This window comes from Phalangium opilio, unplaced genomic scaffold, assembly GCF_054372755.1.
Source record: "Phalangium opilio isolate 3A_F unplaced genomic scaffold, DU_Popi_V2 ptg000352l_1, whole genome shotgun sequence".
Lineage (NCBI taxonomy): Eukaryota > Metazoa > Arthropoda > Arachnida > Opiliones > Phalangiidae > Phalangium > Phalangium opilio.
In genome coordinates this window covers 2,098,932-2,115,030 of record NW_028324228.1, presented here as the reverse complement: position 1 = coordinate 2,115,030, position 16,099 = coordinate 2,098,932, and the positions used below count along the sequence as shown (strand labels likewise).

At 40.3% G+C, this 16,099-nt stretch overlaps 2 protein-coding genes across 2 annotated transcripts in view; one reads left to right on the top strand and one right to left on the bottom strand.

Annotated features, from left to right (window-relative positions):
* The window catches only part of LOC149602820 (ATP-binding cassette sub-family C member 1-like), a 449,544-nt gene that overhangs the window by 261,727 nt on the left and 171,718 nt on the right, over window positions 1-16,099 (bottom strand). The gene's annotated exons all lie outside the window — the stretch shown is intronic.
* Window positions 2,266-4,537, top strand: LOC149602826 (heat shock protein 68-like). The gene has a single exon (XM_089860472.1). It carries the CDS (start codon window positions 2,460-2,462, stop codon window positions 4,362-4,364), a length of 1,905 nt encoding a protein of 634 aa, XP_089716598.1. The 5' UTR covers window positions 2,266-2,459; the 3' UTR covers window positions 4,365-4,537.

Genomic DNA, 16,099 nt, shown 5'->3' with positions numbered 1-16,099 from the left:
TTCTAGAGAGTTCTAGAGAGAACCAGAGAGGCGGCGCGTCGATTTACGTCGATGGGTCTACCGTTCTGGAATATTCGAGAGAGAACGAGGTACTACTACTTGCTATGAGATAACAAGCAACTCCAAACATTTCGCTATAGTATGAGTGATGTTTGAAATTATGATTCCTCTAATATAGAAGAATGCATAAAGCTAAATCGGACAAGAATCGTATTAGTTAAATACTCTTTTTAATGGAAGAGAATATTCTAGAATGACATTTTTTCGGTGTCAATGAAGTGTTGCGGTTAAGATTTTAAGGGTGCTGTGAAATAATTGGTTAGTCGAAATACTACTTAATGTGAAAGTTTGGCAGTTTATGTTGGTTATTTAATCCTGCTTTAATTTCTCATGTAGGTAAACTTCAACCTGGATTAATTTATAGGGTACCATTCATCCCTGTAGTATGTTCCTGTCGGTTAATTTCCAAATTTTTGCGCTATTAAGCCAAAAATGCCTGTTATTTTTACTAAGCTATATGATACTTTTTCTTCGTACTTTTATCACTTTTAACATACCGTTACATCGGATCATCTCACCTTTGTTTTTAGAACATTACTTATTCACATTTTCATTTGATCATTTCGCCTTCTTTAGAAACTAACTATCATGCAGATAAAAAATATATACATTAGCAATAAAAATACAATAACAAATTAAAAAGCCTAATAAAAATACAATATCACATTTAAAGTCTAATGAAAATACTATAACTAATTAAAAGTCTAAAGTATAATAACGAACATACAATTCGAACTAAAATTCTACCCAAAATACGATAACGAATTACAAATTATAATAAGTAACAAAAAAATTATTAAAAATCATAATAAAAACCAGTAAGGAATTAAAAATTATAACCAAAATATATTAATGAATAAAACATTCTACCCATGATTTTGTTCTCTTTTTATTAATATTATCAGGAGTTCATAATAACCCGAAGTACGAAACTGGTTAAAAAGCCCGTAACAACAAAGTTTCGCCGTAAAGCTCAGCGGATTCATACACCGCTTAACTCCCAAAGAAATAGTTACCCCATTTTTAAGCGCCCACGCGCATTAACTTACACACTTCCGGTTTAGCACTATTTTTATCTTGTGATTTTGAGAGCGAAAATGGCTCACGTCTGCTTCTGTCGGAACGGTGTAAATTAAGCCTTGGCTAAGAAGTTGGCTTTTAGTCGGGGTTTCTAGTTTTCTACAAAACATTTAAACGATCGTCAATAATGTTTTGTTGTGATATGTGTGAGTGAGAATTCCGTGGTTAAATTAAAACGGTTTGGACAAATTTATTCGCAGTATCTTTAATATAAGAATTGCAACGTGTTTCTACGTCCACCATATCGCCATTTTTCTTTTCGACGGAGATCCCAGCCAACGGAAGTTTTGGAACGAAAACCAAGAAGCATAGATACCACTACGATATACTGTAAGGTTGTATGTCCATAAACAGGCTAATCCATTCTATGCGCAACGACAGAATCTTGTTGTTCGCGATTTTTACCATTAGCTCTATGGCCAGTTTCATACTTCCCCCCCGAAGGGGGGTTATTATGAACTCCTGATATTATGTTATAGTTTTTATAATTGAAGCAAACTTGTATTTACTATACTCATGTGAAAGCCAAACTGTTATCTTAAGAATTGTGTGTGCTTCCCCTGTCTTATCAAATGCCTTAGCATAATACTGTTCAAAATATTGCATTACTATATTTATAACATAGATCTAGAAAAACATATAAGTTGCTTATGCCGCCTTACTATAATGCTTTATTGACAGCAATGAAATTAAAGAATTTTCGAATCTGAGTGTAAACGATTTTATCAACATTGTTTCTTGCGTGATTTTGCATTACCCTTCCATAAAACTCAGTTTTAACTAATTATCAAGCGCGATTTCTAAAAACAACGCAAAACAATTCATTTACGTTACGCACTCATTCTAGAACTTTCCCCACTATGTTAGAGGAATCATATTTTCAAACATCACTTACACTAAAGCGAAACGCTTGGCGTTGCTTGTTATCTCATAGCAAGCGTAACAAAGTATACTAACTCACATCTCTCGTTCTCTCTCGAAAATTCCAGATGCGTAGACGCACAGAAGCAAAACGACGCTCCGCCTCTCTGGCTCTCTCTAGAACTCTCTAGAATGTAGCTAACAGTATATAAGACCGCGCGCTCGCCGATCTCCCCAGAATCAACTCAAAAGAGAGAGACAGAAAGTTAAAACATTAAAGCTTGAAAAAACATTAAAGCTTGAAAAAACGTTAGCTTGAATTGTTCTAATATAAATTCTATTGCGTCTTGCTATAAGTTACTAAACTATTCAACAACAAAGCTTGAATATATTTATTAACATCTAATTAGCCTTAAACGCATATAAATATTATATTTGAAACTGTTTACGAGAGAAAAATGGTGAAAGCTCCTGCCATCGGAATCGACCTTGGCACGACGTACTCTTGCGTCGGTGTCTTCCAACACGGAAAGGTGGAGATCATCGCAAATGACCAGGGTAACAGAACGACGCCCAGCTACGTTGCCTTCACTGACACTGAACGACTGATAGGGGACGGGGCGAAATCCCAAGTTGCCCTCAACCCTGAAAACACGGTTTTCGATGCGAAACGTCTCATTGGAAGAAAATTCGATGACTCGACAGTACAAGCAGACATTAAACATTGGCCCTTCGCTGTCAAAAACTCTGGGGGCAAGCCCAAGATCCAGGTTGAGTTCAAGGGTGAGAGGAAGCTCTTCAACCCGGAAGAAATCAGTTCTATGGTACTTACAAAGATGAAGGAAACGGCCGAAGCTTATCTGGGACAACCAGTCAAAGACGCCGTCATCACAGTTCCAGCCTATTTCAACGACTCTCAGAGACAAGCTACAAAGGACGCCGGAGCCATCGCCGGTCTCAATGTCTTGAGAATCATCAACGAACCAACGGCAGCCGCGCTGGCCTATGGCTTGGACAAAAATCTCAAAGGCGAGAAAAACGTACTCATCTTTGATCTTGGCGGTGGTACATTCGACGTCTCCATCCTGACAATCGATGAAGGCTCGCTGTTCGAAGTTCGCTCGACAGCTGGTGATACCCATCTGGGTGGCGAAGATTTTGACAACAGAATGGTCAATCATTTCGTGGAAGAGTTCAAAAGAAAGTACAAGAAGGACATCAGAGGCAATGCCCGTGCTCTAAGGAGGCTCCGAACGGCGTGCGAACGCGCCAAGAGAACCCTATCCAGCAGCTCCGAGGCCTCCATAGAAATTGAAGCTCTTTACGAAGGGGTTGACTTTTACTCCAAGATAACCAGGGCCAGGTTCGAAGAACTTTGCATCGACCTTTTCCGCGGCACTCTTCACCCTGTGGAGAAAGCCTTGAAAGACGCCAAGATGGACAAATCCATGATCCATGACATCGTCTTAGTTGGTGGGTCCACAAGAATTCCCAAGATTCAAAAATTGCTCCAAGATTTCTTCAATGGAAAAGACTTATGCATGTCAATCAACCCGGACGAGGCTGTAGCCTACGGTGCAGCGGTACAGGCCGCCGTAATTACGGGAGACAAGAGTGACGTCATCAAAGACGTTCTGTTAGTAGACGTGGCCCCTCTTTCTTTGGGCATTGAGACAGCCGGTGGCGTCATGACCAAACTCGTAGAACGCAACAGTCGAATCCCCTGCAAGACATCTAAGACCTTCACGACGTACGCCGACAACCAACCGGGCGTCACTATTCAAGTATTCGAAGGGGAACGGGCCATGACGAAGGACAACAACTTGTTGGGCACCTTCGAACTCAGCGGGATACCACCGGCGCCCAGGGGAGTTCCGAAGATCGAGGTGACCTTTGATTTGGACGCTGATGGCATCTTGCACGTCACCGCCAAAGATGAGAGCACGGGGAAGAGCAACAGCATCCAAATCACCAACGACAAGGGAAGGCTTTCGAAAGAAGAAATAGATCGAATGGTACAAGACGCGGAGAAATACAAGGAGGAGGATGAGAAACAAAGGGAGAAAATCGCAGCCAGGAATCAAATCGAAAGCTACGCCTACAGCGTCAAACAAGCGGCCAACGAAGCTCCCAGCGAGAAATTATCGAGCGAAGACAAAAACCGCGTCAATGAAATTTGCGATCAGGCTCTCTCCTGGGTGGATAACAACACCTTGGCCGAAAAAGAGGAATACGATCACAAATTAAAAGAACTTCAATCACAATGTAGTCCAATAATGGCCAAGTTACACGGTGGTCATTCGACGGGTCAAACTCCAAACTATGGAACATCTCAGGGGCCAACGGTCGAAGAAGTGGACTAATTAAAATAACTCTTTAAATATAAGTATTTTTTTATGAAATTCTTAGTATTTCGTGACAAGTACTATATTGTGATTAATACAGTTCCTCTTAAAATATTGTACAATATTTTTCATTGTTAATATGACATAGTTCGTTTAAAATATTAAATAAAGTACAGCAATTAAAGTGCAAACTTGACTATTTAATGGGCGTATTATGTTTGGTACGATAAATTAAAAACAGTTTTTCCTTTTAAATACGACGGTCCGTGCGATCGATTTGTTTGCGAAATAACCACGAGAAATCTGTAGTAGGCTCCTTTTAACTAACAATGATAAATTTTCATTATCTGCTTGAGTGATATTTGAGAAAGTTAAGCTGGTTTCTCGGACACTATATGATTTTTTAAATATTCACTGAAAGCAAAAAAGAAAAACAGATAAAACATATAGATGGCGCTTTAGGCCTAAGAAAGTAACAGATTCTGGTTATCAAGAAATTGATTACTTGTCTTGGCAGGGTCTTGGTAATAACATGGCACTGCTGTGCTCGGAGGGAAATCCCCCGTCCCCTCGAGCCTTCTGCTGCCTAAGTCCTTGTAGCGATAGCTAAAAAACCAATGTTATCTAGCTCTCTAAAGAAAGACTCATATAGTTAAAATAGATGATAAAAAACCTTTGGCCTAAAAATACGAGGTTTCTTAATAAACCAAAACTGTAATAAAAGATCAGAGTTTTCTGTGACCGCGAGTAATAAACATTACGTTTTAAACTAAAACCCGTCTCCGTTCTTGTTAGAACTATAACAATACATGGTGTCAGAAGTGGGATTCACGTCTCCGCGAACGAGCTTTATCGGATACAATGGAAGGTTTAAGACCACCGCCGGAACTTCACTTATCCGGTAATGCGGACACGGCATGGCGTGTATTTCGGCAAAGGTTCGAACTCTTCGAAGTTGCCACGGCTCCAAGCGCTGGCCGGTCGGACGGACAGAAGCTCTCCTTGTTGCTGCATGCTGCAGGACAAGAAGCTATCGACGTTTTCAACACGTTTGTCTTCACAGTCGCCGTTCCCAAAACCTATGACAACGTGGTTGACAAGTTCGAGACTTATTGCACTCCCAAAAAGAACGAAACCTACGAAAGGCTGGTGTTTCGCGAAAGAATGCAGAAGAAGGAAGAGACCGTCGAACAGTACGTTGTTGACCTGCGCCTCAAAGCGAAGTCATGTAACTTTGGGCAACTGGAGGACTCGCTCATCCGCGATCAAATCGTCTACGGTTCCAAGGATCTCAAAATCCGACGGACGCTTTTAGCGGAAGAAAACCTCACCTTGCAGCGTGCCATACAATTATGTCAGGCAACGGAAACCATGCTAGTACAAATGCAACATTGGTCTGACGGGTCCAAGGCAGAAAACGTCGACGCCGTCACAAGAAGTCAAGGTCACTGTGGACAAAGACAAGGAAAACACAGCAAGCCGAACGAGGCTGCCAGTCGTCGACAGAGAAGTCGGAAGCCTGAGGTCAACATGGTAGACTGCCAACGCTGCAAAAGGAGACATGAGCGGAAGAGATGTCCGGCGTATGGGAAGATTTGCAACAGGTGTGAAGGACGGAATCATTTTGCCGTAGCCTGTAATGCAACAGACGTCGATGAGGTGCAGCGCGAGACAGACAGTGAAAAGGAATTTATAATCGACGCCGTCGAGGCACGACAGAGCGCGGCTGATTGGGTGGTACCAATCAAGGTAAATGGAGTCACAGTACCCTACAAGTTAGACACAGGAGCTCAAGCGAACCTGTTGCCACTACGTTACTACGAGAAGATGTCTCCGAGACCCGTGACGCGATCGGCTGTTAGACTCAGCGCCTATGGAGGTAGTAAAATCAAGACTTTCGGCGCAATACGAGTAGTAGCTGAAGTAAAATCCTCGAAGGTGACAACTGAAATGATCCTGGTTGGTCATGGGGAGAGACCAATACTGAGTCGAGAAACTTGCGTGAATCTGGGGTTAGTGAGACTCATCTACGAAGTAAATGAAGACATGGTGAAACCTGAAGAGCCAAATCTATCCGAAGAACCGGAAGAGTTCAGAATAAAGGAAGACATGGTGAAAACTGAAGAGCCAAATCCATCCGAAGAACCGGAAGAGTTCAGGACAAGGATAATAAGCGAGTTCTCTACGGTATTTAAAGGGATCGGGCGATTGAAAACATCATGCAAGATTCGGTTGAAGGAAAATGCCATTCCCGTAATCGTTCCACCACGACGAATCCCCTACTCACTGAGAGAAAAGCTAAAGGCCGAACTGGACAGACTGGAAAAACGGTCTATAATAAGAAAAGTCAATGAACCGACAGAGTGGGTAAGCCCGTTAGTTATCCGGGAAAAGAAGGATGGAGCCTTGCGTTTGTGTCTGGACCCCAAAACATTAAATGAAAACATATTACGGGAACATTACCAGTTGCCAACGAAAGAGGAAATAGAAGCTGAGCTATCAGGCGCCGAATTCTTCACGAAGCTGGATGCGGCATCAGGGTTCTACCAGATTCCGTTAGACCCGGACAGCCAGTTACTGACGACGTTCAATACACCGTATGGACGATACTGCTTCAAGAGACTGCCATTTGGAATCGCATCGGCACCAGAAATATTCTTCAAGCACTTTAGTCAGATATTTGAAACCGTGGCTGGCGCAAGACCGTTACACGACGACGTCATAGTATGGGGAAGATCTGGACCTGAACACGACCACAACCTCCGAGAAGCGCTGTCTAGACTGAAAGCTGCCAGAGCCACGCTCAACGTACAGAAGTGCATATTCAAAGTCACAGAAGTATCATACATGGGAGAAGTAATATCCAAGGGCGGGGTCAAACCGGACCCCAGGAAAATAGAAGCAATTCTGAAGATGCCAACGCCAACATCTCAGAAGGAGGTGCAAAGAGCGCTGGGAGTTGTGAACTTCCTTGGAAAGTATATACCAAACCTCTCCGCGCATACTATAAGCTTGCGAAGCCTCAGAAAACAGAGCGTAGATGACCATCAGATACTGCCAGAGCACCACCAAGAGTGGACTCACATCAAGAAAGTGCTGACTCAGCAACCGGTACTACAGTTTTACGACCCAAAGAAGGATACAAAAGTGTCCACAGACGCTTCGAAAGACGGGCTGGGCGCAGTACTTATGCAGCGACAGGGCGATAACTGGTCGCCCATAGCGTATGCCTCAAGGACACTGACGTCAGCGGAGACAAGATACGCCCAAATCGAGAAGGAGACTCTGGGAATCGTGTTTGGTTGTCAAAAGTTTCACAACTACATTTATGGAAAAGAGGTCATCCTGGAGACGGACCACAAGCCGCTAGTAGCAATGGCTAACAGAGTACTAGCAGAGGTGCCACCAAGACTTCAGAGACTGTTTCTGAAGCTCATGAAATATCAATATAAGATCGTCTTTACCCCGGGGAAAAGCCTCATCCTAGCTGACGCGTTGTCTCGAGCCAGCTTACCAATGAGATCAACTGAAGATAAAGATACACATGAAGAAGTCGAAGTCCACATAAACGCAGTAATTACTTCATTACCAGTGAGTCAGTCAATGCTAGGTCGCTTGCGAGAAGAAACAGCAAAGGACGAGGAACTACAAGGCGTCCTGGAGCAAATACATCAAGGCTGGGAAAAGAAAAACACACAAACCTCAGGATACGCGAGCGTTCAAGACGAGTTGACCGAAGCAGAAGGGCTTATCCTAAAAGGATCTCGGATCGTCGTTCCCAAGACTATGAGGAGCACCATGCTGAAAATCATACATGATGGGCACCTTGGAATAGAGAAATGCCGCCGCAGGGCGAGACAATGCCTATACTGGCCCAACATGAACAGTCACATAGAAGATCAATGCAAAAGATGTCCCACGTGCAACATGTTTCAATATAAACAACACCAAGAGCCGTACATCATAAGAGAGACACCAGACAAGCCATGGGACATGATAGGGACTGACGTGTTTCACAATGCGGGAAACGACTATCTGGTCGCCATAGACGCGTATTCAACATACATAGAAGTTGAGACATTGAGAACAACGTCAGCAAAATCAGTAATCTCATGTCTGAAACGGATTTTTGGCCGCCAAGGGATCCCTCAAATCGTCATGTCAGATAACATGCCGTTCAGCTCAAAGGAGTTCAAAGAGTTTGCAGACGAATATGGGTTCATTAACATGACGTCAAGCCCAGAATACCCACAGTCCAACGGACTAGCGGAAAAAGGAGTACAAATCGCAAAACGACTACTAAAGAAAGCCATAAATTCCGAAGAAGACTTTCATCTGGGACTATTGAGCTTTAGAAACACCCCACTTGAACATGGCAAGTCTCCAGCAGAACTGCTAATGGGTAGAGTGCTTAGAACAAGACTACCCAGGGTAGATAGAGAAACTCAAAGCAACAGACCGACGAAAAAAAAACAACAGGAGCGAGGAAAAGAACTAACTACACTTCTTCCAGGAAGTGTAGTGCGAATACTGAATCAGCACGGAGTCTGGAGGAGGAAAGGTCAAGTGATACGTGAAGTAGCACCCAGATCATACGAAGTCGAGCTAGAGGAAGGAGGAAGATGGCGTAGAAACCGAAGACATCTGAGATTGGTCAAGGAATCGTTTCGCAACAACAGAAACGAAGCGAATGAAAGAAGGCCGAGTAGAAACACCGGTCACAACACAGGAGATGAATCGCTAATATACAGATGTCCAACAGCCAGATATTCAACGCCAAGATCTCCCAAAGCGGCAACAGTCTCAGGGTTGTCAAGCCCTCCAAATCCAGCCACAGCTCCAGGGGGTTCGACTTCAAGACCAATGCCCGAACCCGACAACCAAACAGGCTCCAGATCCGTCACCTCGTCAAAAGATGGTCGTTTGGATTCACAGAACTTGAAGTCTAGAGATCCGATAGTTAGAAGGTCACAGCGCCACCGGAAAAGTCCAGATAGATTAATTATGCTGTTCTAAACTGTCAAACTGATGTTAGTGTAAGAATCATGTATATTAATGTAAAACCCACCTTAACTGAAAAGGGAAGATGTAGCGATAGCTAAAAAACCAATGTTATCTAGCTCTCTAAAGAAAGACTCATATAGTTAAAATAGATGATAAAAAACCTTTGGCCTAAAAATACGAGGTTTCTTAATAAACCAAAACTGTAATAAAAGATCAGAGTTTTCTGTGACCGCGAGTAATAAACATTACGTTTTAAACTAAAACCCGTCTCCGTTCTTGTTAGAACTATAACAATACAGTCCTGCCCTGTCACCGACCTCCTCCTGGCTGGGCTCGCAGCTGACGGTGTGGCGCTCCCGTCACCTGCGTAAGGGGCGTTTGTCGCGCCCGCTGGCTGTAGCCCGCGTGCTTTGACGGTGGTTTCGCAGGTTCCATTTGGGTACAATGATGATAGACGTTTGGGGGGGGGCGCTGATAAGGCCCCCCGCGCCAGGTGCAGCGCCTAATCAAATGTTATCTGATATATGTTCCGTAAGTTTGACTTTTTCAATAACACAGCGAGAATTGACCACATGTGACTTTCATTGTGAAGCAAAGAGTTGTGATATTGAATAAAGATAGAAATTTAAAAAATTTGTAAAATATAGAATATTTGAAGAGTTTAAAAATTAGAAAGCAAATTCGAGCTAATCTTATCAGTAGCGAGCCGAAAGTTCTGGAAACGTTCTAGAAAGCCATATCTTATTAGAACCGGATATGACGAACCGGCAGCGCCATATATGGAGCATTTCAAAGAATAGCACCATCAATCAACGGGTGTACGCCGTCTATGAGGAAGTTAAAAGAAAGAGCACCATCTATGGACCAGTTGAACGAAAAGCACCATCTATGGACCAGTTGAACGAAAAGCACCATCTATGGACCAGTTGAACGAAAAGCACCATCTATGGACCAGTTGAACGAAAAGCACCATCTATGGACCAGTTGAACGAAAAGCACCATCTATCGCGTAGTTAAACGAATAGCGCTATCGACAAGTGGGCGCCATCTATCGATGGGCGAAGGCATCAGTGGAGTTCGGAAATGGGGGAGTGGGGGAGCGAACCCTTTGTCCCAGAACATACCCCAATAGAAGTATGGTATAACTAAATTAACACTGACATTAGAATTGTTAATTAATTGCTTTAATTTTAGGAGGCATTTGCATATCTTATAAAAAATTCAAAAGAAGAGACGAACAACTAGAAATTACTAGGTCGGAAGGGATTAAAATAAACTCAAACTACTTTGATTTGCCAATTAGACTATTGTTCCATTCAATAGGAATTCTCATTACATTAATTATGTTCAAACCACTCTCTGAAATCAGCTTTGTTGATGTTGAATCCAATGTGTCAATCATAAATTATGCAGTGATCAACAATGCTTTATCCAAACTTAGCGACGATTATATTTTCAGTTGCGGAATATTAGACGTATGTCCGAGGGGTCGGACGTTCGGCATTTTAGTGTACGGGATTTTGAGATTTCAAGATTTTGAGATTTTCCCCAGAATTTGGGATTCTGACTGAGATTTTACAAATCTTGAAATCTAGTCCAAGATTTTAAGATTTCGGGATTTTCAATGAGATTTTCAGATTTTGGACGCGATTTCCCGATTTTGAAGGAGATTTCGGGATTTTGTTCAGGATTTTCAGATTTTCAAGGAGATTTCGGGATTTGGAACAAGATTTTCAGATTTTGAAGGAAATTTTCAGATTTCGAGGAGATTTTCGGATTTTTGATGAAATTTTGGGAATTTGCAGGGGATATCAAGATTTACTAATAACTTCCGGTGCTCAATGAATATTTCGAGATTTTGAAATATAGGTTTAGGTTTTAGACTATAAATTGGTTTTAATTTACCGAAATGAATACCGGAGAAAAATCGACAAAAATAGTCTAATTTGTAATAGAGTACTCTTATATAGCGCAAGCGCCAAAAATCGAGATGGAAGGCAGAGTTTTACCCAATAGATGCAAAACGTGTATTGTAAGCCTGGGGGTTTTCTGATTTTCATATTTTAGGGTGAGATTTCGGGATTTTACGTTATGATTTCGGGATTTCTAGATTTTAATGTGGGATTTCGGCATTTTAGGTGAAGATTTCGGGATTATCAGATTTTAAGGTAGGGATTTCGGGATTTTCAGATTTTAAGGAAGGGATTTTGGGATTTTCAGATTTTCACGTGAGATTTCGGGATTTTTAGATTTTGACGTGAGATTTCGGGATTTTGAGATTTTAAGGGTAGGATTTCGGGATTTCGAGATTTTCGAGAGAGATTTTAATAGATTTCAAACGAACTGTACGGGATTTTGACAAACGTCCGACCCCTCGCGTATGTCTACTTACAATTAAATTTTTTTTACAAATGCTAACAGAAGAATTTTTAGAAGGATTGCAAAAGCTTCCAGACCAAAAATATTGTGAAAATTATAAATCCCTTTGAGCGGTTTCATAACATTAGCTGCCCTGTTTGGCATTTTCCACCAAAAAATGTCGCCCGAGACCAACTAAAAGACGAAATTTACCAGTGTGGGAAGTGCAGATACCTTCAAAGATAAATATTTTTTATGGTACTATAAATTAACCGACATCTAAGTTTTACTGGAACCAATTCCGATTTTAACCAACTATTTAAATCAATGGAAATTATATCGACCGATTATCAACAGATTAATTAGTAAATTAACCTCGAACCGATTAATCGGAAAATTACCCTCGAACCGATTAATCAGTAAATTAAACTAGTATCGATATATCGGTCAAAGTGCCATATTTTTCACGATACTGATATCATATCTTTTTGTTCCCATTACTATTCTAAAGTATCGAATATGAATGAATTAAATTTGGGGCTAATAAATATTTGCTCCTGATTCAGATACATCTCATATCAGAAAAAGAAGACCGAACAAATTACCTATAGAACAAAACGAACAAGTTGGGAAAACCAAAATATTACCTCTCCGAGTCAAGAGGTCTACTACTACAAACTTATTTACCTAGATATGGAATTATTTCTCTTTTTTGAAGTAAAAATTTACGAAATATTGAAGCAGTATTCCAAGCATAGCGAATAATACAGTAAAGCAGACGACATTTTACATCCAATAAGGATAAATCTTGGACACATGGAAATCAGTCAATGGGGAAAAGAACAGGGAATGAAGTGTACGCTTCAGCTGTTTACCGTATTATCTGATAGCTACATTCACAACTGGTCTGCAGTGTAAACACTATCGTCTCGTCTCACCTACACTATATTCTTAGTTTGCCAACATGAATGTTAACGTTAAATAACACCAAAGCTAAATTATAGCTAGACGCACTAATAGTCAATGCGCACCATAAAGAGAATAAAAAGTCTGTAGCTACTACCCGTTTACCATTAGCCCTTTTACTATTCTAATTGCCACCATGATCTTTTCTTCTATTATAAAATCTTAACCTGATTATTTAATAGTGTATTTAACTTTTGGCTCACTCTGAACCGTTGATGTCTCTTCATTTCAGACACGAAAATCAAAGCCCAAAGTTTACTTCACCTCAGGCCTCAATTATTTACTCTTTGTTTCACTAAGACTATTGCGGATGATACTTAATATACCCGCCGGAGTGTAGGTCTTAGTTTTCTTCATGAAATCACTAAACCAATGATTATTCTATATTCAGATGTAGTATAGCTTAAGTAATATATAAACAGCCATTTCAAATAACAATTCTAAAACAAATCTTTGGAATATCAAAATGAAACAGAGCTTTAAAGCTACAAAAGTACTAAATGCATCATAATTACGAAAAATACTTCCACATATTCACTTTATATTATGGAAAAAGGGAATATTAAGGTTCTGTATGATTTCTTAACACATCAACACAAGGCTAACTGCTAACGCGACGCACTAGTGTAACAATGGACGGACACACACAGACAAAAACATAGACTGCTTTTTAACTCTTTCCGTATTAATTTTGAGTTGAGAAACAAGATTATCTTTAATATTTAAATAAATATAATTATTTTTAATTATTTTAATCTTCAATAATTAACATTAATAATAGTTAAATCGTTTAAAATAAAGTTATACCTATTATCATCTCAAACTTTGCTAATATTGACGTTTAAAGTGAAGGGTACCCCTCTTCCCGCTTTCTTCAAATTTTGGGGTATATATACGATTCGTTTCCATTATAATAGTAAGGAAAAACCGCAAATGCGAAAACCTTTGGTAGCGATCCTACCTTAGGGAGGCTAGACGTTTCTCGTAACCCTAGCTGATCGCCGCGTATATCCTAAAACCAAACGATGATAATGGAGTAGAAGCCAATGATACAGATTGGTGTCTATGTGGAATAGACGGAAGACCAGTGGATGGTGGTGTTAGAAGCCAGAATGTACAGACTGGTGTCCAAGTGGGATGGACAAAGATCAAAAGATGGTGGTGATTAGAAGCCAGTAAGTACAGACTGGTGTCCGTGTGGGATGGACAAAGACCAGAAGATGGTGGTGTGAGAACTCAAGTAGAGGAGCCATTTCCGTGACTGTGAAAGCAGTTCGGCAATGGCGAACACGTTTGCTCCGATTTGGAAACTGCGAACGCGGTCATGTGGGGTCTGACAGACAGACAGACAGACAGACAGACACACAGACACACAGACACACAGACACGGCCGGTGTAATACCTCTCCGTGACGTCATCGTCACTCGGAGAGGTAAAAAGCCGCCTGCGCTTTCTTCATGTAGAAGTGGTATCTTAACTCCAAGATCCAGATCAAAACGAATTCTCGAAAATCGAAAGTATCGTCACAAACTGAACAAAAAAGCAAAGGGGCCAATTATAAAAATTTTATGAAAGAGATAGGTTTCACCACTAAATTAACGTTATTGTTTAAGGGGATAATCTCTTTTTATTGAATCTATTGGTTCGATTGTATGGACAACAAAATTAATTATGAGATTTTAACATTGTGGTTTTTTTTAGTAAAAAAAACTTCTTGCTAATTCACAGTTTTAAATATACCATAAGAGCAATTGTTTTACCTCTTCATAACCTTTTATTTTTTAACCTTAACTTTTTTATCCTTCACTTCTTCGACATGATTGTTTAATAAAGGTCTTTGGAATTTTTCTAAAACATTTTTTTACTATGCGCGATCTCGGCTTCACCGCTCTACGTCTATGCCTTGACCTAATATTGTAGCAGTCGACGGGGTCACGAGGCTGAACTTATTTTTATTTTACTGTACTAAAGCGTCACCAAGCGAGAAAATACGGCGAACTAAATTAGTTAAAAAATATTCTTGCTTTGCGATAGGCACGGGCCCAGATCATCTCGGAGGCTCCGTTTGAAATGTTACCTTTCAATTCATTGCTTCGTTTGTCATTTGTGATAAGATCTTTACGACGCCGACCGATCCACTGAATAACATTTGAAAGTTCAGTTTCGCACTCATTATCGAAACGGATTACTGGGTCTATTCCACATTCTGAGTAGACTAAATTATTGATCTATTGGTACGTACCACGAAATCACGAATAAAAAAATGCTGAGTAGCCCCCTCGATCTCCTTCACGTAAAGCAAAGCGTATTGGCTAGTCTTCTACAAATTCTTTTAGACTATCACAATTCTTCATATATAGTGGAAGCCTTTTCCTTTTACCCGAATCGTCAGTTGTAAAGAAATCATTCTTTTCAAAATCTCTCAAAATTAAATCAACCGACACATATTCCATTTTGCCTGCCTAACAAATTACAATACCGCATTAAATGTTCTTTAAGGCTTGGTTGGTCAAAAGTTAAACAAACTAGCAGACGATTTAGCCATCACGTGACATTATTGCAAAGAGTTAACGTTTGGAGCACTAGCTACGGAGGTACTACTTTCAGAGAATCAATGACGTAAGAAAGCTTATCCCTGATTGGTCAGATAGTATGAGGGTTGAGGGGAAGCTCGTTTATCTCTCAGTTTACAAGAAGTCTACAGCCAAAGGCTACGAATCGCTTATGAACTTCACTTTTTGTTTTCATATCTATCCGCCTTTGGTCGTACTCGTTTCCATAAGGTTTCGTTAACATTTGCGGTCATCAGTCGTCGATTTCCACCGGATACGAAAGGCGATATTATCTTTATCGTTTGGTTCATTTACGAATTATATAAAAAAGACTTGGTTTGCCCAAGCCTTAAAAACAAAACGATAAGAGTTTTTCCAGTTGTCTGAAGCGCGGATATTTTTTCTATTGAATTTTAAAGACAATCCGTATTTTACTACTCTTTAGAATTTAATTCAATCACCTGATTTTACTGCTAATGGACTAGTTTCCTAAAAATTAATTGAAATAAAAAAATTACTTATCTCAGATTTTTCAACAACAATTCCATTTTCCTGAAACATTTTATCATGAATTTTCTTTTCTTTTCAATGGAGAACGTACTTTAATTTTCAAATAATATTCTCATTAATTATGTATTATATGCGGTCTTTTCGAATACAAAAGGGGGCTGTTATCACCTTTCTTATATTTGATAAAGAGGTTCGTTTCTTCTTTAAGCACAGTCACAATTATTGAACTGTGTATATCAGTACTTGTGGGGAAGGTTTTAGAAGTGTTGGTTGAGTTTACACGATATCCCTCAAAATAATAAATGCATGATTAAATGTTTCAGGAAAATGGAATTGTTGTTGAAAAATCTGAGATAAGTAATT

Coding starts and splice junctions, on each gene's coding strand:
- LOC149602826 (XM_089860472.1), top strand. CDS start 2,460: ATGGTGAAAGCTCCTGCCATCGGAATCGACCTTGGCACGACGTACTCT.